Source organism: Vipera berus, assembly GCF_964194415.1.
Source record: "Vipera berus genome assembly, chromosome: 5".
In the NCBI taxonomy this organism is placed as follows: Eukaryota; Metazoa; Chordata; class Lepidosauria; order Squamata; family Viperidae; genus Vipera; species Vipera berus.
In genome coordinates this window covers 32668775-32691574 of record NC_138207.1, presented here as the reverse complement: position 1 = coordinate 32691574, position 22800 = coordinate 32668775, and the positions used below count along the sequence as shown (strand labels likewise).

Below are 22800 nucleotides of genomic sequence, written 5' to 3'. Positions count from 1 at the left end.
GCTCAATGCACTACAAATAATAATTCCCTGGGCATTTCAGACCTGCTCCAATTTCTAAAAATGTTCAAAAAATAGATTCCATTACGTTGTATGCAAAGTAGATTTGATGGTGCATATGTGCTAATTCATTCAAACTGAAATCATGTATTTGTTTGCAGATATTGATAACAAATAGCAGTCCATCATGAAATTACAGAGATGTATCAGTTATAAATAAAAGCTCTATAAAAACAGGTGTCTTCACAATGCCAGTTATTGCCAATGGGCTTGGGCAACCCAGAGTGGGTAGTAGAGTGGCTTGTTTGATTGCTTATTGTTCCCAGGGGTGGGGGAGGGTTGTTATTTTTACTCTTTTTACATTGTTTTTTTTGGGTAAGCTGCCTAGAGTAATTGGAAGTGAGTGAATGGCCATATAAATTCTTAAAATAAAATAAAATAAAATAAAATAAAATAAAATAATAAAGTAAAATAATAATCATTGCAAAATGTGAAAGAAAAATCAAGTAAACTGCATGAAAAGGGAAGGTATTTTCATATAACATTATAAACACTCAGAACACTCTATTATAAGAAGAGATGTATGTATCAATGCATTTATTTATTTATTGTCAGAAATATTTTTTCCTCAATTCCAATCAAAGAACTCAAATAACCAAGGATTCAGATATGCACAAAATCGTATAGATAACATGCTATGTATGTGACAGATCTTCAGAATAATTTTAAGATAAGATAAATTGACCTTTATTGTCATTTTTTACTGTGGGCACAATGGCGCACATCACAAATGAAATTTAGTTGCCCATTCTCCAAGTGAGACACATACATGACACCCCCCCAAAACATACTACATACAACATATGTATAGACCCACACCCCTACATATACATAACAATAAAATATTAAATACTGTCCAACTTGAATATATAACGGAAGGAGGAAGCCTGAGAGTTCACAAGGTTAATGTTGTATGGAATGTTCTGCTATGGATACCACGAAGCCTCCTCCCAGAAGGTAACAAGGAAAACAGGTTGTGAAGAGGATGTGTAGTGTCCCAGATAATCTTACAGACCCTGCTCAAGCAATGCTTCTGTGGTATGTCCTGGATGGGAGGGAAGGAACTGCCAATGATCTTTTCGGCCATCCTCACCACTGTCTGCACTGCCTTCCTGTCTGAAGCAGTGATGCTTCCAAAGCAGAGTATGACAGGAGGCTCTCGATCGTCCCCCTGTACACTTAATATCATTAACATTAAAGCACAAGATTGCTTTACAAGGAATAAAACAAAGAAGAGGTAAGTAAAAAACAGTACCTTCCCAACAGCAGGATCCTGAAGATTTAAATAAGAGGGAGGTAGAATGGTTGCTACTGGTATGCTATGTTCTCGAGATATTAGTTGATCATCTTTCAGCAAAGGCAGCCAAGCATATCCCACTGTATTGAAAATAGTTGTTAACACTAAAACATTTTGATTTATTTAAATATAAAGAAATAACAGTTAACAGAAAACAGAGATTATCTCAAATGTTTGACCTAGATCAGGGAGAGAAAGTATAGAACAATAATACAGACAGTGAGTATTTGAGAAAACAAATCCAGTATAGGTACCTGAGGTTTCCAGGGCCTCTTTCTTTTTGGTATTAGCTTTTGCATTTATGTCACAGGTAACATGATAAAATGAAAACAGAATATGATGTTTCTTATGAAGTTTTGTTGGCAGCTCAATTTTTATCTGAAATGTAAAACATTACACCCATATTAAGTGTTAACTGAATGAAAGCAAAAAGAAGATAGTGGGGCCTAATTCTGATCTTGAACTATTATTGTTTTATAGATGCTCTTAAAGGCCAAGAAGATCAAAAGGAATTCATTACAGATAATATATCAGGATTACCAAGGATAATATATTAGCAAGAACAGTTTGGCTTAGGAGGGATAGGGAAGGGGAACCTCCCTCCTATGTAATGTGCTTACTTGGGCTTCAAGAAAGGCACCAGTCATGATCCCATATGTAATGTCTTTACTTGTGCTTCAAGAGAAGCACCAGGCATAGTGGAGTATCTGCAATCAAACAAGAGACTCTGGTGGCTTTCAGAGTCACTGCTCTGCAGTAAGTAAGATCCTGAATATTAAACTTAGCTCTTGATATCAAATGGGATTGCTGTTCTGAAGTAACATTAATGTTGTGTAATATCTAGACCTGCTGTCATTGGGCATGAAGACAGGTGGCTTTGGAGTTCATGGCCTTTATAAGGCAGCCATGGACTTGACCTAAGTCACTGAATGGTTGTCCTCACCTACAAATAATTCACTAAAGTCCTTAACAACCTATTTTTTCAAAAGTATCCTTGATATACTTGTCTATTATAACAGCATGTATAAAATTACAGAAAGAGAAAACTGACCTCATCGTAGAAATCAGGGTTTTGTGAATGATGTAGCACAGCTGTATAAGCTGCTGAGGTAAATAACGGTCCACCAGGCTTCCCATAGATACACTGTTTAAAGAGACATTGCTTTAGGTTTTGTGGACTTTACTAGAAATAACTGATTCTGAAGTCATATCTTAGAAGACTTTTTCAGCCTCATAGCATCACGGAACCTTTGGGCCAAAAACATATAAAAAATTAAAAATGTCTGAAATCTCATGAGATTTCAAATGGAGAATGCCAAAAAAGATCTGAAAAGAAAACTCACAAGATTTTGGAGCATTAAAAAAGACAAAAACTGGAGGAGAGATTTTTCCCCAGGCCATTGTGTAAGATTACATGACTGTACAGAGAATGTGAAAAACTGGTATACATGGTATATTTTTAATAGACAAGAGGAGAATAGAACTACATTAGAAGTCAAAATGACAAGAATCAAACTAGTAAAATTACTTTATTTTTTAAATTTACTTGTTAAATAACTATTACTAATATCTTTACTTAGCAGTTTCTAGCAATAGCATCCATTTCTCCTGCTCAACATTCACCTTCATCAACATGATGTTTACCTCAGTTATGAAAGAACATTGAGATTTATCAAGAATTTTCCATTTCATCATGTTGCATTAAAATCTTGTCAGTGACCACACAGCAGAACTGGCATTTGCCAGACAAGCCCTGCATTGATAGCTGTTATAAACCACTCTTATAGAAATGTTGGAAAAAAAGTATTAGACTGATGATTTTGTAAAAGCAATAGATCACAATCACTTCACTACATGGTATACAAGGAAATCTACTCCACCATATTATGCTGCATCTGGAATTCATCTTGACTCACCTTCACTGGCTTGGCTTCTTCTTCATCTGAGTTTTTAAATTCAATACACACTGTTATATTCCGTGCCTGTAATACAAATGCAAATATAGAACACTAGTTTCCCACTTAAAAGTTCTGTGAAACACACAATCTTTTCCAGAACTGTCACAATATTGCCAGCTGAGAGTAAAGTCCTTAGGTGAAATAAATTCAGCACGGAAAATAGAAAGATTTAACTTTTTCATGAAACTTCAGGTCAGCTGGATTATTCGAAAAGTAAATATGTTTAAGAATGTAGCATATATGAAAATAGATTGAAGCCTGTAAACTTCAAAGTAACGTGCATGTATAGGCGTATAAACATGAACATGAAAAAATAGAAGAACAGAACAAGAAAAAACAGAAAATAGAAACTGCACAATCTGCTTCTGTTTAATTTTCATGTGGATGGCTTTGAAACAAGTCCCAAGTTTTCAGTGAAATCTATTTTTCTGTAAATATGAATCACTAGTACATATTCCATTACATTATAGTACCTACACTATTGCCATTCAGTTTTAATATTGAAATAGGCATGAAAGGTTAATGTGAGGAAAACAAAAAGAGAAAAATGTCCACCAGGAATAGTAATTCATAAATAAGCAATAAAACCAACCAGTCTGTTTTAATATAAACATTTAGAGGTGACTGAGATTTCAAAGACAATATAATGCTCTTCAATGGAGAAAAATTAACAAATGAATCAGAAAAAGCATCCACTATTCCTTTTGCCTACCTACTGTTCTCTCACTAGGATAACCCAGAGGATAAACCACTCCAATTTTATATAGGGAGTTCTCATCTTATGACCACAATTGGGCTAGAATTTCCATTGCTAATCAAGGTGGTTATTATATAAGTCACGTCGGATTTAACAATCTTTTCTGACATGGTTGTTAATGAATGATGCAGTTGAGTGAATAACTCAATTGTTATGTGAATCTGGCTTAACACATTAAGTTTGCTTGTTGGAAGCCATCTGGGAAGGACACGAATGGCAGTCACAAAACCTGGGATATTGCAACTGTCATAAAATACATGGTGGGGGTCAAGCACCCAAATTTTGATCATGTGACTGTAGGGATGGTGCATTGGTTGTAAGTATGAGGACTGGCCAAAGAATGCTTGGTTGTTGTACTGTTGATGGCCATACCTTGTTGAAGCATTTTTGGTTATCGTATTTCAGATGTTTGGGATAGATATACATTTGGTTTTTATATATTTTATAAGCCTGAGAATATTTTGTAGATTCTTGAACAAATTCTTCCACTTCTACTGTTGGTTGATGGTCCTTGATATTATTGAATGGTTTGATTGGTATAAAAGACGATGTTATAGAGTCTGGAGAAAGAAAACAAAAGAAAAATCCATTTGGCAAATCTATGAATGCACTAGAATGCAAAATATTGCCTTTTAAAAAAAGACTGCAATCTGGCAAGTCAATGAGTGCCCTAGAGCTTCTATCCTTTGGTAACAATAGTTACTTCATTACTTCAAGCAATGATCAGCCAATTACATAATGATTTTATATATATATATATATATGTATATATATATATATATATATATATATATATATATATATATATATATATATATATATATATATATATATATATATATATATATATATATATATATATATATATATAAACTGACTTATGAATATCACCAGTTGTCTGTCAGCAGAATGCAGGAAGAGAAATTTCTTCTTTTCCCTGTTGCCACATGTATAATTTCCACATTGTTCCAAATAACCATTGGGACTAACCATTTGGAGGTGTACCATGATTACATAAGAGAGAAGAATGGCTACTGAAATTCACCATTCTTTATTCTGTTTATTACATGCATCTCTCCAGTGGAGGAATGCAATAATAAACCATGCTTATTTGAGACCCAAAGCTTCTATCACATATATTTAAGTGGAATTGAAAGTTGAAATGGAAAAATCTGATTAACAGCTTATATTTAAGAAATTTAGAAAAGTATTTCTTAAATTAGTAACCCACTTCTAGAAATATATGACAAAATATAAAATATGATCACAAAGCACATTTTGAGGTAGAAAGGATAGTCTTTCTAACCACCTTTCATTAGCAAATCCCATTATATATTTTATGCATAGTACCATGATTTCAACTGCCACACTATTAACAAGGTAAAATCTATATGTCTCTTGATCTCCTGCCTAAACTCTGCTCTTGAGTACAGCAACCACAAAATCAATTTAAAGCACATAAACTATAAAGAACTATCTCTTGCATTCTCTTCTTGGACGGTTTATGCATTGTAGATTTTTTTATAAAATAAGTTCATTACTTGGATGCTCCAACGGCAGCCAATCAACAGCAATTTCTAAACTTCCAGGGATAATCTGAATTTTATTAATTTTCTCAGTTCTGCAAACATAAAAAGAATAGTGTTTTACATCACTGACATCAAAGTAAAGTAAATGCTATAAGTAATTAAAGTATGAAATTTTTTTAAAAATAGTTTATTTATTTTAATATTTCTATTATCTCAATAGAGTTGCAGAGGTATACAATAGATGAACACTCTGTATTCAAACAGCATAAAAACATAAACAGTTACAAAATAAAAATGAAGTAAATTTATGGCAGAAAATGTATAAACACATTAGTTCATTTTGAGCCTTAGATTACCTCACTCCATCTTTGCAGGCTTGGGCTATTTGCTGATATTCTGCCTTAGTTATGTGCCCCTCTTTCCACTTTCTATACTTGTCCTTTTTGTCTTTCAATTTATCAGAGAGTTCTCTATGCAGCCATGCTGTTTAGAAGCTCTCTGCTGGGTATACTCGCAAAAAGAGTTGGGATTAAATTTGTGCCTGCTAAACACAAGGCTCATGCGCTTAAGTTATTGAAAAATGAATGGCTGAAGAGAGGACTGGATATTCTGCCTATATCTCAAAACAGTACTGAAAGTCTTCAAGGTAAAATTATGAATAAAATTTGACCAGAGACTTATAAGACAAATATGTTTTCTTCATAGATTCATTCACACATTGTGCCAAAAGTGCAAATGGGGTCAATAAATGAAACATGGTTGTTACTGATTTACAGGCTTTAATTGTTGGTTAGTACTTCTGTCTCATATCTAATTCATCTCTCTCATTCATGTCTGACCTAAGCCTCTAACCCAGGCATGTCAAACTGCCGGCCCGCGGGCCGGATGCATCACGATGAAACTGCACCCTCCCCATTGCCGGCAATGGGGAAAAAGTTGTGATACGTCACATGAAGTCACGTGATGTCACGAGTTTGACATGCCTACTCTAACCAATCCATAGTTATGAAAATAAGACCAATTAAAAAAGGGAAAACATATTAAATGCTGGCCAAATAAGCCATTGTTTATTAATGATTTATACACCAAGCAAACAATGAAATTAAACAACAGTATGCTCGAGTTACACTGAATTATCTTTTTTGGAGTCAGAGAAATTCTGCTGCCAAGTAGCATTTAGAATTGTCCCATGGAACTATATAGAATTGTCTAGAATTTAAACAACAAATGAAGATTAACAAGTCTTGCTTATTTGAGTTTTTATAAGTCACTAAACAAGTATACGGAAAGCATGTATTGTTCAAGGAGAATGAATCTTAAACAAAAGGATTGAAGGCAAGGCAAGAAACAACGGATGGAAACTAATCAAAGAGAGAAGCAACCTAGAACTAAGGAGAAACTTCCTGACAGTTAGAACAATGAATCAGTGGAACAACCTGCCTCCCAAAATTGTGAATGCTACAACAACTGGAAGTTTTTAAGAAGAGATTGGACAGCCATTTGTCTGAAATGGTATACGGTTTTCCTGTCTGAGCAGGGGATTGGACTAGATGATCTCCAAGGTTGTTTTTTTTATTATTATTATTATTATTATTATTATTATTATTATTATTATTATTATTATTATTATTATTATTATTATTATTATTATTATTATTGCTGTTGTATAACAGGAAAACAGAAGCTGCAAATAGGACATTTCCACACTGTTGCTCTTTTCATTAACCAAACTCATAGACAGAATTTGAACATAATCTGTGGTTGTTTTCACTTTTGCCATCTTGAAATACAGACAATGAGGAGTGAAAAATAGCTGCCCATTCCTAAACTCCTGCAGGTTAGGCAGCAACAAAAATCTCCCCATCCATTTAATGAGGAAGAATTATGGGCTGGGAGAAGAGTTTGGGGGCCATGTTTCCCTTCAATAAAGAAATGGAGCTAAAATATTTCACTTTGCTGTGGTTTCAACTATACAACAGTTGAGCAGGAATATAAGAGCTCAGCTCTCCAACTTGTTGGATGAAGAAGTCCCAAACTGCCTTCAAAGAAGCTCCAAATCCTTGTGTGGAAGCACCTTGGTTAACAAAATCTAACAATTTTCCAGTAAATTATTCTGCATCTCTGTTGTTCTGTATTTTCTTTTCCTCAGGCAGCCATTATATTTTTACTGCATGAAACACTTCTCCAGTTTTCTTGGATAAGTTTTCTGGAAGCTCACTTTGGCAGAGAAGTAACTAATGTGAAAACTGTTACATTGCAATAAGTTATTTTGCCACTGGCACTTTTGAGCAAACAAAGCTATTGATAAATAGTAGTTAGTACTATGTTATTGTCTTAGAAACTTAAGCCAAGGCCATCTTACCTTCTGTATTCACTTATAAGTTTAATTAAATCATCTGTTGAAATTTTGTTACTTTCTTGTCGAAACAAAGGTGAAAACCGGGAATCTCTGTCAATATTTCCCTGATTATCCTTAAAGACAGGCCTGTCAGGAAGGAAAAACAATACAGAAGATGATAAATTAATCACTAATCATTAATCATTCCCAAAGCTTTAAGGTATACCAAACTAGTAAAAACTAGCCAAGGGTTTTTACTAATTCCATAGTTTCTTAATTATCCATGTTCTAGAAATTAAATGAGGCAGTAATATCATATTAAACACAATAACATTCAGGGCTTTTTTTGTGATAGAATGCACCGGAACAAAGTTCTGGCACCTTTTTTCGATGGATTTTCCCAAGTTGTGTTCTTTTTCTATTGTTTCCCTTCCTATCCTCGTTTGTTTTTGGTATGGTGCAAGCGGGCTTCCTGTGGTGCTGTCTGCCTCCTCTCAGAGGAGCCATGAGGCGCCGGAGCACCACAGCCAGAGAGTGGCTTGATTGGCTGGGTCGGACTATGTGGTGTGGAAGCCGATGGTGGCAGTTGGAGAACCATAAACATGGAGGCCACCTTTCACGAGAGAGTGAGTGAGACTTTTGCCTTCCCTTACAGAAGGTGGGGTGTGTGAGAAGTTAAAAAGAGGCGAAGTGAGAGGAAAGAAAGTTGGCTGGTGTGGAAGCTTGCCCGATAGCGAAACTTTGCTGTTTCAGTTCCTTGGGTAGTTCAAAGGCTGGGAGGTCTACGAAAATCTCTTTTTGGTCTTTTATACTTTATATTCAAAAAAGTTCACTGTTCGCTGACAAAGTTTCAACTTCAATTTATTTCATGTCAATATCCATATTAAACTCCAAATATAAATTTTTATACCTTGTTTGACAACTTCTTAAAAACAATACAATCTTTCACAAGCAACCAAATTTTGTTCTATTGGGCCAATTTCATTCCCCATAGAAACTGATATTTCCACTTATTAAACTAAATGGATATGCCAATGGTAAATGTCCCCAAAGATTAATAAAATGCCTTCTTGTAATTTAAAGCCACACAGTGCTTTAAATGCATGATAACATTAATAGTATTAACTTACATTGAACAAAATCGTAGTCTTTTACATACACTAAAAATTGAAGGGTTTTTTTTCCAACTACAAAGGTAAACCTTGTAGAGTAGGCATGTGTGTGAGTTCCGGCACCTTTTTTTTAAAGAAAAAAAGCACTGATAACACCAATGTGAAACACCATGAAAATGACATCAGTTTCCACAGACTTGTACTGTTATTGGGTTTTGTTTACCTACTTCCAATTCATGAACAATTTGAACTTTATAGTGATGGTAATATTGTTTCCACAGTATTCAACAATTGTCACATATTAAAACATAACATTATTAAATCAAGAGCCATGGCCCTCATAGATGAGAATAGTACTAAAGTTACTTGTATGAATAGTTACCTGGGAACCAATCTCACTGAACCCAGTGGGATTCAATAAGATTGAGTTGTATTTATTCTGAGAAAAAAATGCCACTTATTGCATTTGGAAATCTATATCTTTTTCTGATTAAAAGTATTGGGAATCATGAGAATGATCTAATATTACACTTTTTCTTTATCTACATTGTAGAAACTCTGTTTTTCCCCCCCTTCTCAGCTTGTCTTTTTATCAGGATACTGAGACTGCTTGATAAATGATCTATTCTGGAAACTGAGTGGGAAAGAACAGATCAGCAGTTGTGGCGTGATATTTGGTTCTTGCCTATCCTTGGTGTCATAGGCAGAAACTGCAGTGAGCACAATTATGGTTAGTACGTCAGCAGTGACAGTTCCTGAGCCAGCCAGGTTGGGCGTGATTCTCAATGCCTTCCAACACATTCTAAAATGGGTTGGTTAGTCTTGAAATTTGGAAGATATTTATTTATTTGTTTATTTGTTTAATTTATATAGCCTCCTATCTCACATACGTCGACTCTAGGTGGCTCATATCTTTAAAAACAGAAAACATTAATAGTCACAAGTAAACCACTATAATGAAAAGCAATAAAAACTAATCACAATAATTAAGAAATGAATATACAGGAGAGTACAATCCATACAATGATTAACAATGTGACTAGCTAACAAGATCCATATTACCAGTGGATTCCCAGGCACAAGGATAAAGCCATGTCTTCCAACAATAAAAAATGTAGCCTTCAGACCATTAGCTCATGCTAACTTCACAAATTACATGCATACATATAACTGCCTGTCACAAAACCTCTGTGCAGTTGTCATTGACAATTTGGGAATTGTTTAAGAAATTAGTGTTGATTTTTGAAGCTCTAAATAACTTATGATTTGTTTCTCAACCTCTTATCTGCTTCAACCTCTGCAGCTGTTAAAGCCTTTAGGAAAGGCTTCTTAAATTTGTCTGCCACCTCCCCCACCCCCCACCCCTTTCGAAGTCTACTTGCCTCTGGGAAAGGACCTTCTCTGGACTTGTGGGAAGCACTGACTGATAAACTGTTTGGGGCCTAAACCTTCCTGCTGACTGCAACGACACTTTCCTACACTTTTAATTGTTAATTAAATTTAGCACTGTTGAAAATATAGTCCCCTTAACAACCTGCAGAAGAAAACATTCTTTATCTTATTCCTCAAACTTATCTTTATGAAAACAGCAGGACCTGAATGTATTGAGAAAATGCTAGGACCGGAGGCTGATAAGCACAGAAGTCAATATAGCCTTTAAATTTTAGAATTTCCATAAAAAGTGAAATCCAAGAAAGAAAGCAGAAGATTATATTGCTTCATAAAGCTTGCTACTTTTGGAACAAATGGATAACTGTTCCAGCCAAAAGATGTCCTATGTCTTTAATTTTTGTTTAAATTTAGTAACTTGTTTATATAGATTTACAAGCAGATTTACAGAACAGTGAGACTAGTACATCCTAGAGGAGAAGGAAGATCTCAACCATCTAGTAAAACATAGATTATAATATAGAAATTATTAAAACTTGTTGCCCTTTGGCTGTTTTAATCATGAGCAGCATAGACAATGAGAGCCCCCTCTCTCTCTGACACAGATTGTGGTTGGGGTGAGGTTGCCAGCTGAGGCATATCTGGAAGTAGTAGTGGAAACTGTCAAGCTGATCTCCAGAGCAAAGTCTATCCCACTATTGACTCAGCCATTCTGGTACCAGCATTAACTTTACTGGTAGTTTCAGTGGATGTATTAACTTTTTAGATTCTATTTTATTTTTAAAATTATGTTAGCCACACTGACTACAGATAGTCCTTGATTTACAACTGTTCATTTAGTGACCATTTGAAGTTACAACAACACTTTAAAAACAGCACTTTATTATGACCACAAGGGAGCTCTAAAAATATCTGTTGTTAAGCAAGACAGTTATTAACTGAGTTTTACTCAATTTTATGACCTTTTTTGCCACAGTGGTTAAGTGAATCACTGTAACTGTTAAGTGAAACATATGGTTTTAAGTGACTCTGGTTTCCCCCATTGACTTTGCTTGTCAGAAGCCAGCTAATGAGAAGGGTGCAAATGGCGACCATATGACTCCAGAACAGTACAACTGTCATACATACATGCTAGTTGTCAAGTGCCCTTATCTTGATCATGTGACCATGGGGATGCTACAATGGTTGTGTTAAAATCATCCATAAGTCACTTTTTTCAGTGCTCTTGTAACTTCAGACAGTCATTAAATGAATGATTGTAAATAAAAAAAAACTACCTGTAACTCAAATTGTGCTAAAAAAATAAGGGATAGTTATGGCCTAACTTTTGGATAACATCCAAAATAAGTGCTTATATTTAAAAAATGTAGATTAAAAAAAATAGTTTCCATAAAGGTGAATTTCCAGCCCCATTAATTCCTGAATTTTGATTTCATTCTTCATCTTTTATTTTTAAGCTTTTCCTTTTAAAATATAGAGCAAGGTTCTCTATTACTGCAAACCAAAACCACAGCTGAACTGGAGGATACGTATCTGCCATAAAGAATACTCTAATTCTGCAAATTGTTAAGATCTTTTGCAGACAGGATTCTAAATCTTTTTGAATCAGAATAATAGAATGGAAAGGAAAGGATATGTGGAAAATATTTTGTGGGAAAATCAACTTTCCATGTCCAAATCGTATTTGCAAACTCTGGCAGCTGTGGTAGGAATATGAGAATGGAAGTCTGACTTGTCACAGTGTAATGCTAAGGCATGTTGTAATTATTGCCTCTCAGGAAAATACACATGGCATCATCCCCAAATTCAGGATATATAAATGCCCATTCTAATATAAAAGACTTTCAGCTCCAAGTCTGGAAAGTCAGGGGTCTTGAGAGGATATATAAAAATTGTTCTAAAACTGTCCAATATAGGTTATTTCATTTGGTTTGCTTGTTTAAAAGAAAACATTTAAAACAAGAATAGTGTTTGATGTCAAGAATTAAACATTGGAAGCCAAATTCGCAGTCCAAGCTTTCTGCTTTTCATCAGGTAGGCCAATTTTTCTGCAGTATGTTGTGTGTGTCTAATGGAAAAAAAATGTTTTTAGATGGTAAGATTTTGTAAAGCAAAACTCCACTTCGATATCTTTAATCCAGGCTTAATTGATATATTTTATTTTAATTGTAAGCTGCCCCGAGTCACTTTGCAAAGTGAAATGGGCACCATATCAATTTAATAAACAAACAAGCAAACAACATAAACAAAAATGTATCGCAGAAATATGAACAAGGTATTAATATTCATTCAGTCCAAAAGGTAGACGTTTTCCTGTGATTTGTCTTCAGGTGCTTCATGGGCACCAGGGGTTGTAAAACATATTAACTTGTCACAAAAGTGTTATTGGATGTTAAGTAATTGCACTATTGAAAGTAGTATTAATATAGAGATGAAGCAGCCACCTGCAGGCATGAAGCCCCACCAACTTCACCTTGCTCCTCATTTCATGCCTTCAACAGTCCTGATCACATGAAATAAAGCCACAGAAACATATATAGTTATAAAATATATCTTTATGTTGCAGATTTCTTTTAGTCCTGACCTAGCCCAAAGCAGACACAGAAGGAAGGAGGTAAGAGAAGAGTTGCTGCCAGTGCTATTACTATCTTTTGATGTTCCAAAGTCAGTGGTCATCTGAACAGCATCATCATGTGCTGGAGGCTGAGCTGAGGTAGCTTTACTTTTGGCCAGTTTATTCCTGTCCTCACCATGTCGTTCCTACTACCTACTTGCAGGGAAGAGAAAATAAAGAATAGGTGTGCCATATCTGTGCTTTAAAAATCCATACTAGCACATACTGATGGCGCAGTGGTCAGAATACAGTACTGCAAGCAACTTCTGCTGACTACCGGCTGCCGGCAGTTTGGCAGTTCGAGTCTCACCAGCTCAAAGTTGACTCAGCCTTCCATCCTTCCGAGGTCGGTAAAATGAGGACCCAGATTGTTGGGGGCAATATGCTGACTCTGTAAACCACTTAGAGAGGGCTGTAAAGCACTGTGAAGTAGTATATAAGTGCTATTGCTAGTTGTCAATAAAAACATACAGCAGAGCATTATAATTCTTCCAACCATCTAAGAAGTTTGCTTTGGGACCAAGAGAGCTTTAGCTTTTACTTCTGTTTGATAGGAATAGGCGTGTTCAATAGCAAACATACATCTAGACCAGTAACAGACCTGCATCCCTAGTGTTTCCTAGTAATATCCTACCCAAATAATAAGCTGGCTTTGCTTAATTCCTGAGCCAGATAACGTTGGTTAGGTGCTGTCATAGCTGTTACAATTTCTCACAAGCTTGTATAATGCAGATGAATGGACACTCCATAGTGTTAAGTTGCCAATGTACGAAAACTATTACTTTACTGGTATCAAAATATATCTTTTTCCTTATGATAAATACCAAAAATATAGAAAGAAATCAAATATGATTTCCCTTAGTGAACAGCAAATACTACTGTTTCACTTTCTGTTAGAAACTATATCAATTCAAATAGGAATATCAAAATAGGGAATATTGTGCCTTGTATAAACCAACGTATTTTATAATTTCTAACTAGGTGTCAAATTGCTAATAATTGATAGGTATTTGGTAATTACATACCGTACAGACCAAGCAAAGGGCATCCGGTATTTTCCCAACTTGTTGCAAAACTGTTTGTTGGATTTTAATACTTTCAGGGCCCACTAGATAAAATCAAAGACAGAGTTAAAGAAAGATCATTTCAGACTCTATTCAGAATAATTTAACTTTTGACCATTGGTGACTTTGTTTTGATGATGAAGCACTATAGTTTCATTATTAGAAAGGATCTCCTAGGTCACCTAGCAACTTAAAATGATGCAGCAAAACCAGAACTAGAGCAGCACATCAGGTTGCCAGATAATTCCAGCCTGATAACATTCCTGATACTTAGCACTGAAAAATCTTTGAACAATAGCAGACATCTTTCACGATGAAGTTGGGATGTCTCACATGTACCAGTCTTTTCATGTTTTACGAAAGTCATTATCTCAGAGAGCACCTGCTGCCAGCATCAGCCTCCCAGCGTCCTGTGCGCTCCCACAGGGAGGGCCTCCTTAGGGTTCCGCCGGTTAGGGAATGCCGACGGATGGTTCCAAGGGGGAGGGCATTCTCTGTGAGCGCGCCTGCCCTATGGAATGAACTGCTGGTAGAACTTAGGACTGCCCCAGACCTTCGCTCGTTTCGCCGGGACCTTAAAACTTGGTTGTTTGATCTTGCTGGCCTGGACTGTGGGGGTTTTAATTTAATTTAATTTAAATTTGTTTAATTGTGGGCTAGTCTTATTTAATTCTATTTTAAAGTGTACTTATTTGTATTGTTTTAACTCGCCCTGTAAACCGCCCTGAGTCCTTCGGGAATAGGATGGTATATAAAATCAATTAAATAAATAAATAAATAAATAAATAAATAAATAAATAAATAAATAAACAGAAAGCACAAAAGCTCAGTGCTTGAATTGCTGAGATGAAACCAGAAGTATCACATATGCAACAAATGCTAAAAATTAGGAAGCAAATTTAAAATATAAAATGATGCAACATAAAGCAGAGGAAGAAGTAACAGATTGGTTAAATCCCAATTAGCTGTGATTTAAATACAGTTATACATATATAAATAGTATAACGTTGAAAAGGACATAAGATTCCTGAAGATAACCCTAATGGATAAACCAACTAATCTCCAGGGCAATTGGTTCTATTATACTGACTTCATTAAGAAGTTTTGCTTATTCATAGAAAAAAAGGAGAGATTTCTACTCTCAAATATTGCAGCTGAATAGGTAAAATTACTTGCAGGACCATCTGCTGCCGGGAACAAATTCCCATCGTCCAGTACGCTCACACAGAGAAGGCCTCCTCAGGGTACCGTCAGCTAGGCAATGTCGGCTGGCGACCCCCAGGGGGAGGGCCTTCTCTGTGGGAGCGCCAGCCCTATGGAATCAGCTCCCCCCTGAGCTTCGGATGGCCCAAAATCTCCAATCCTTTCACCGCGGCCTCAAAATTCTCCTTTTTCCACCAGGCTGACCTGGACTGACAGGCATTTTAATTAATTATACTTAGAATTTTTAATTTATTTTTTAGTTTTTAATTTTAATTTATTGCACAGATGTTTTTAATTTTATTTTTATCTTGATTTCTGTACTTATTATATGTTTTGTTGTTAGCCGCCCTGAGTCCTTCGGGAGATAGGGCGGGATATAAATCCCATCAATAAATAAATAAATAAATAAATAAATAAATAAATAAATAAATAAAATCATCTATCACAAGTTCTCTATCTGCAGGTCAGATATTTGCCTGCAATGGTATGTGGGAATGACCTTTGGAGGCTGGGCCCAAAGTTGCTGCCTAGGAAGTAGTTAGATAAGAGACAGCATAGTCTGCAGCTGAACAGTGGGCAGAGCAAAAGGTCCAGGAAAGACCCTTCCTAATTTCTCTAGGTGTAAAGGAAATGGGGGGGGGGATTGTACTTTCACTTTTGCAATGTAGCCTTACAATAAAGTAGACTTAATTCATCTGGTCATGTTTTCTGTCAGATCTACCTGGTAAGGCTGACATCAGCGCAGCTTACATTATTTAACTTCCACAATGAAAGAATTGACTCTTTCAGTGAAAATGAGAAGTGCAAGCAGATTGCATAAACAAACAGAAATGCTTCCTGCTCCTATAGATTGCCAATGCTGGCTCCAGAGATGGCTTCTCTTGTCAATAGTTAATTTGACCCTTAGGATTTGAAAGCCATTTATGTTCCCAATTACATTACCTTGTTAGAGTCTGGGTTTCTTATATAAGGTTCTGCACTGGTAGCAATATTTCCCATGAGGACCTTTTCAATTTTTGCCACAAAAACAATTTCAGAATGGGGGTTACTGATGGAGAAAATTCCCTGAGGGTAGAAAAAAAACAGTAAGTAGCAATCTAGATACAACAAACAAGTTATTTTACTTAAATAATTTTTCTACGACATAAAAATGTCCTCAACTCTAATTTGCCTTAATCGCCAAACTTCTGCCTTTTTCTAACAAAATTTCCAACTCTAGAGCAATTTGCTTCCACTGATGAAGATTTTATTCTATTTTTAGAGAAGGAAACATGAGATAAAAGGGAGTTATAGGAGGCTACGAGAGAAGTGGCTTCTAATCATTTGTTTCAAAATGTGCTAACTACCTGCAGCATCCTGAAAGAATTTTGATAAGCAATGAGGATTTTATCAGTCATTCTGTTGACTGGATATATTTTATTAAGAAGTTGACAATATTAAGGAGTTTGAAACCTATGGCTGAATGATGCATAGAATATTAAATGGGCAGTTGAAATTTCTAATGTCCTTCTTCATGAAGCAGCAAACTTTTACTCTGAAAAGGTTTACATAAGCAGCAAGAATCAGATAATGGATGATTATACACTAAGAGGTAAGAAGAGGCCCACTTGAAAAACCTGATGACAAATGTAATCTTTCTAATCACTTTAATTGCAGACTGTAAGGAGTTTTTATTCTGATTGCAGATAACAATAATTCCATATTTTCTCTCATGTCTTTATTTGGAAATGTTGACTTTGTGTGGGGATAGTGAGCATTAAGACATTTTGGAAAAAAAAATATTCTCCAATCTGGTGTCCTCTAGGATTACTATCATTCCAGGTAGGAATAATGGGATTTACAGTTCAAAAACAATCAGAAATTACTCATGGAAAGGGAACAGTACTTGTAGCTACCCACCTACTGCTTTGCAATCATTCAAAGTCAAATAACCTTGACATACAATTTGATTTACTATTAACTTTCAGTTGATGTTCACAAAACAGATTTTTACCTGTTTGGGATACTTCAGCCACTCTTCTGGAAATCCTTTAACCTGAGGTTCTTCATCTTTGTTGCCAGTTGTTTCAACAGTTACATTTTCTGATGAGGATGACATCATATGTCTAACAATAGTATGATTCAGGTCCACATGGAAATCAGCAGAGAGCTTTCGGTTGTCCCTTAAGTCAAAAAGAGCCACACTCACAAAAAAGGGCTCAATCTGTAAACAAAATATTTATTTATTTATTTGTTTGTGTGGCCATCCATGTCACAAATATGACCCTGAGTGGCTAATAACACATTAAAAATCACAGTTAATAAGATAACAACAACATTAAATAATATATATAAAAAGTAATAAAAAAATCAAATATGTCTCAAATATGTCTGTTGAGTTTAATGAGTTTCCTAAGCTGTGAATTCAAGAAGTTTTTCAATAAATCATTAGAGTACTGCATATAATTGTATGCTACTTTAAGATGTTCAAATGTCAGGGTAAGACATTCGGATAACATAGCCGTTTTGTTCCTTCATAAAGAAACAAAGAAGGATTCAAATTGGGAAAATATGGTTATCAATCTAAGAACATGGTACTTTGTTCAAACTGTGGAAACAGATGTGAACTTCGATGAAAACTACAAGTTAACCACCATTTTGAGTTCATTTAATTTACTGATTTGCTATTAATTTGGTAGGCCAGGTTCCTAATTTGGAAACTGAGATTTAAATATTTTTCCTTATTTAACTCATATAAATGCATTGGAGACTAAATGCACAGAGGAAATATTTGTTTGTATCTTAATTTACTAAATTTAATCATGATCACAGAAGCCTGTACTACTGGTATATTTATCTTCGATTTTGTAATACATTAATATTGCCTGTTTCATCATATGCTTTGCAGCTAAGAAAAAGCTATGATCTCTTTCTGAACTTTCTCAACACACCATCCTGGTCTAAATGCCACTCATTTATGTACTTTTCCCATTTTCACTGTAAAATTATTTTCTGTCTTTATTTATTTATTTCCTAGCAAAACAGTATTAACTAGTCTTTAAAACATAGTTGCTGGTATCTGCCAATGAATGAAATCAATAAATTGGCTGAAAGCAATGGAAGCTAAATTGTTCAGAATGTAAGCAGTTCCATCCATTGCATTTTTCTTTTAAATATAATATTGACAAGTGATATATTTAGCAGTACTCTGATTTTCCCCATTTTTTATTTGCAATATTTTATAACAAACAATCCTTTTCTCCAACAGATATCAGGGTTTTTGTCATTTTAATATAAAATCCAGAAATCATTCTCTGGAAAAAGAGGTTATTATTCTATATTCACTGAGATGAATGTTATTAGATATTACAGTGTATCATATAATGTAATAGCTTGACCTTTTATTGTTCATGTCAAGGTCCTTAGCATAAAGACAACATGGATTCTTTGCTTTTAGACTCCTTGTATGCTCACTTTATTTAAAATTACCAGCAAAACACATAAGAACATAAAATCCCCACTAGATCAGACCACTGTGATTGTCAAAATGGTTCTAGAAAATTCACTGTGTAGCTCCCAACAACTGATATTTAGAGCACGCTGTGCTTAACTGCAGAGGCACAGATTTCTGCAACCTGCTTCAAACTTACGTTGGTAACTGGATCATTTTCATTATCAGAAACACAAGCTTGAAGATTCAGACTAAGGGATTTGCATGTTATTATGATTTGCTTTGTCTCTTTCTCCTCAAAAGGTTTGAGCAATCGATCCATTTCTGTGAATTCCTTTTTTTGAGTGTTCGAGCTCTAGAATTGGACATTGAGATAATTAGCTCTTTGAAATCAATATACAAAGAATCTTACAAAGGTAGAAGAAAGTAGACTGTTTGGGGATACAGATGTATGATCAATCAAGAGTAAATTTCTATCCTTGGAAGCTAGCTGTACAGAATGACGTAAAGTAGAAATATATGCAATAAAACCAGTTAAAATTACACAGCTGATAATTAAGTCACTATGCTGCTTGCTTTTATTCAACCTTATCTGGCAGTTAAAAGAAACACTTTACTTACAGCAATGTCAGGGTCTAAAGAGAAAAGGTTTAGCCGGTCTACATTCCGAGATTCTTGAACACTTTTTTCTGTTTCTGTGAGGTACTGCAAAGATAAGAATTCTTTGATATACAATCACTGTGATAGGTAAATGGATGACAGATAGACAGATGATAGGTAAGTTAGATATATAGATAGACAGATAATTACATATTGTTGTACACACACACAAATGTAAAGCACTATGATATATCATCACAACAAAAAGATAGCTGCTTTTTTGTGTGACATACAGTAGTAATATACTTTTAAATGCTATAGCTTGAAATTTATTTTCAAGTTTTCATGTGGCATAACAATATTTATAATATGCAAACATTTTTTTACCCTGTAACAACAATAATCTCTTACTTTAGTAATATCTGGATGCAAATTATTCTCTGAAGCATCATTTTCCTCTTCAGGGCGGTCATAATTCATGCAAATGTCTTCAGAATCTTAAATACACACACAAGAGGAAAGATTATTTGCTTTCAAAGATTTTTATGATAAACACTGTGATGTGTGGGGACTGATGTGTATGCTTATTTGAATTGTGTATTTTCTGTTCTGCAATTATAGCATGACTTTGCAGAAAAAAGGACAATCCTCAAGCAGGTAGAGATGTACATTTAAAAAATCCCAGTCATAATACAAAGCATTTTAGTAAACTTATTTTATAAAAATCAATGAACATAGGACTCTGATTCATATGAACTTTTTGACAAATAAATTTCCTTTGTGGCAGTCAAAAGGATCGAGCAAGAGAAGTAACTTTTTGTAAAGTATGACTCATATGTGTTAGGCATATGGTGTTAGCCTACAATGTTGGGTTGAAAATATATTAACCATAATGCTATGGCTTTAAGAAGTTAATTGGCCAATGGGTGTGTAAGTGTTCTCATGGCCATAAGAGGAAGCTAGGAACGTAGCTTCTTTCTCTCTCTGAATTCACTGATCTCTACTATTACTGTTTTTGCTCTGCTGTTGGTTTACTACTGTTGTAAACTTGAACTGTGTATTGACCTCTGGACCGGTAAGAAGACTTTGTAGCTTGGACTGTTGCTATTGTTTATGACTTGGACTGTTTATTTTTGACTGTGCATTTTTGTTTTTACACCACCTCAAAGTAAAATACCTTTTGCTTTTAGAACTCAGTGTATTTCTGTGTGTGATTTTTACTGCTCTCAGTGCCCTTCCTTGTCTGTGCAACTCTTTGGTAGCACAAGGAGACCTCTGCATAATAAATTCCATAACACTGGTTATGGGCCCAGGCCTGTACTGAGAGTAAGTACACACAGTATTCCTAGCTGAGTTTGTATTTGGTGTAAAATGGCACAAGAACTGTTGTCAGGCATCTCCTGGATAACCCGGTTGGATGGGACAAACTATGTTTCCTGGTCCACGAAATGCTGCTTGCTTTTGCGCAAGGAAGGACTATGGGCTGTTGTAAATAACCCACCAGATACTACTGCTTGGGATCCAGATGACGAAGAGGATGCAAAGAAGTTAGACAACTTTAAACGTAGCAATGAGAAAGCTCTTTGCATTATTGGACTAACACTGAATGACCAGCAGCTTGTCCATATTCGTGGTGAGGAGTCTGCTGCTAGGTGTTGGGGCGTTTTGCGAAGGCTTTATGTTCGTGACAGTGTGGGTGCACATATACACCTTACACGTAAGCTGTTTAGGGCTCGTCTGCAGAAGAATGGAGATATGCTGACCCATTTAAATTACATGAAGGCAACTTTTCAAGAGCTTCATGAAAAGGAGCTGATTTTTTCAGAGTTGCATCAGGTCTACATTATTCTGTCATCTTTGGATGAGAGTTATGATGGATATGTTTCTTCTTTGGAAGTCCTGACCAGAGAGGAACTGACATTGACTAACATTACTGGGAGACTGCTGGAAGAGTCCAGAAGGAGGCGTGACAGAGACCAGCTGAGAGAGACACAGCCACGAGAGAAGCAGCAATTCACCACTGCTTACAACGTCAAGAAATGTTTTTCTTGTGGGGCTAGAGGGCATATAGCCAAATTCTGTAGAAAGGGAAGAAAACAGAATGTAAATAGCAGTGGGAAGGCTAAAAAGGGCATTGGTTTGGCTGTTTCTGGTGAACCAACATCCAGAAATAATGAATTGTGGGTTGTTGATAGTGGGGCTTCACAATGCATTACTAAAGAGAAAAAGAGGTTTATTACTATGAAAAACAGCAACCAATATGTTTCACTAGCAAACGGTTGGAGGATGAAGGCCTCTGGTGAAGGTAATTCCTATTGTCCATGCATTGATGAACAGTTACCTATGTTATATATACCTAAACTAAGATTCAACCTGTTATCTGTAAGGGAATTGGTTAAGGTTGGGTTTGTGGTAACATTCAGAGGGGAGCAATGCACTATTGAGAGGAATGGAACCTGTGTAACTGCTAATTTGAAAAATGGTTTATTCGTTCTCACAAGTAACCAGGTTAGTACAGTTAAAGCTAACTCGATATGTGAGAACAAGAAGCCACATGATGAATGTATACATTTATTGCATAGGCGGTTAGGGCATGTAAACTTTAACTCACTACGTAAAACAGTTGAGTTAGTAGAAGGAATTAAACTGAAGCCATGTAGTAAGTATTTGAATTGCAATGCCTGTAATCAGGAAAAGAGTAAGGCAAGTCCGGCAAACAGGATAAACAGCTTCAAAACAACTGTACCTTTGGAAGTTGTGTTTGCTGAGTTAATTGGACCCATGAAACCAAGTTTAGGAGGGTCATGTTATATTTTAAGTATATTGGACCACTACTCTAGATATGGTTTTTGTTATCTGCTTAAGTCAAAGGCAGATACTTTCCAACAATTTGCAAACTGGCTGAAGTTCGTGGAGAGAAAAACAAAGAGAAAGGTTCAGTGCATAATTACTGATAATGGTACTGAATTTACAAATAAGTGTTTTGTTGATATGCTACAATCAGCTGGCATTGAGCATAAACGTTCAGCCCCTTATAGGCCTCAACATAATGCTTTTGTTGAGAGACGTGGGCAAACGTTACAAGCCATGATTAGAACTATGTTAAGAGATTCTGGCTTAACAGATAGACTGTGGGGGGAGGCAGCAAAATGTGCAAACCATGTTCTGAATATAGTTGTTAATACTTCTACTGGTAAAATACCATATACTATATGGCATGGTAGAAGACCAAACCTTGATTACCTGCACACGTTTGGCACCCCAGCTTGGGTCCACATTCCTGCACAACTCAGGAGTAAAGGCCAACATAGGGCTAGGCAATTATACTTCGTAGGTTACGAAGCTAACCATAGATCCTATCGTTTCTGGGAACGAGGCACAACTAATGTATATAACAGTGCATGTGCAAAATTCCTTGAGCACGTTGGTTGGGATAGGTTAGAGCAAGTAAC

General features: G+C 35.6%; 1 protein-coding gene across 2 annotated transcripts in view; it reads right to left on the bottom strand.

Moving 5' to 3' along the window:
• Positions 1-22800, bottom strand: part of DOCK10 (dedicator of cytokinesis 10) — a gene marked incomplete at its 5' end in the record, with an annotated part of 167906 nt that overhangs the window by 51706 nt on the left and 93400 nt on the right. For both annotated transcript variants that reach the window (XM_081328132.1, XM_081328131.1), the window contains 13 exons: positions 1313-1434; positions 1609-1732; positions 2406-2498; positions 3271-3336; positions 4442-4629; positions 5611-5690; positions 7961-8083; positions 14077-14159; positions 16261-16383; positions 17312-17521; positions 18948-19103; positions 19370-19453; positions 19760-19845. In XM_081328132.1, coding sequence (XP_081184258.1) covers positions 1313-1434; positions 1609-1732; positions 2406-2498; positions 3271-3336; positions 4442-4629; positions 5611-5690; positions 7961-8083; positions 14077-14159; positions 16261-16383; positions 17312-17521; positions 18948-19103; positions 19370-19453; positions 19760-19845 — 1538 coding nt within the window. The remainder of the gene's footprint in view (positions 1-1312; positions 1435-1608; positions 1733-2405; positions 2499-3270; positions 3337-4441; positions 4630-5610; positions 5691-7960; positions 8084-14076; positions 14160-16260; positions 16384-17311; positions 17522-18947; positions 19104-19369; positions 19454-19759; positions 19846-22800) is intronic.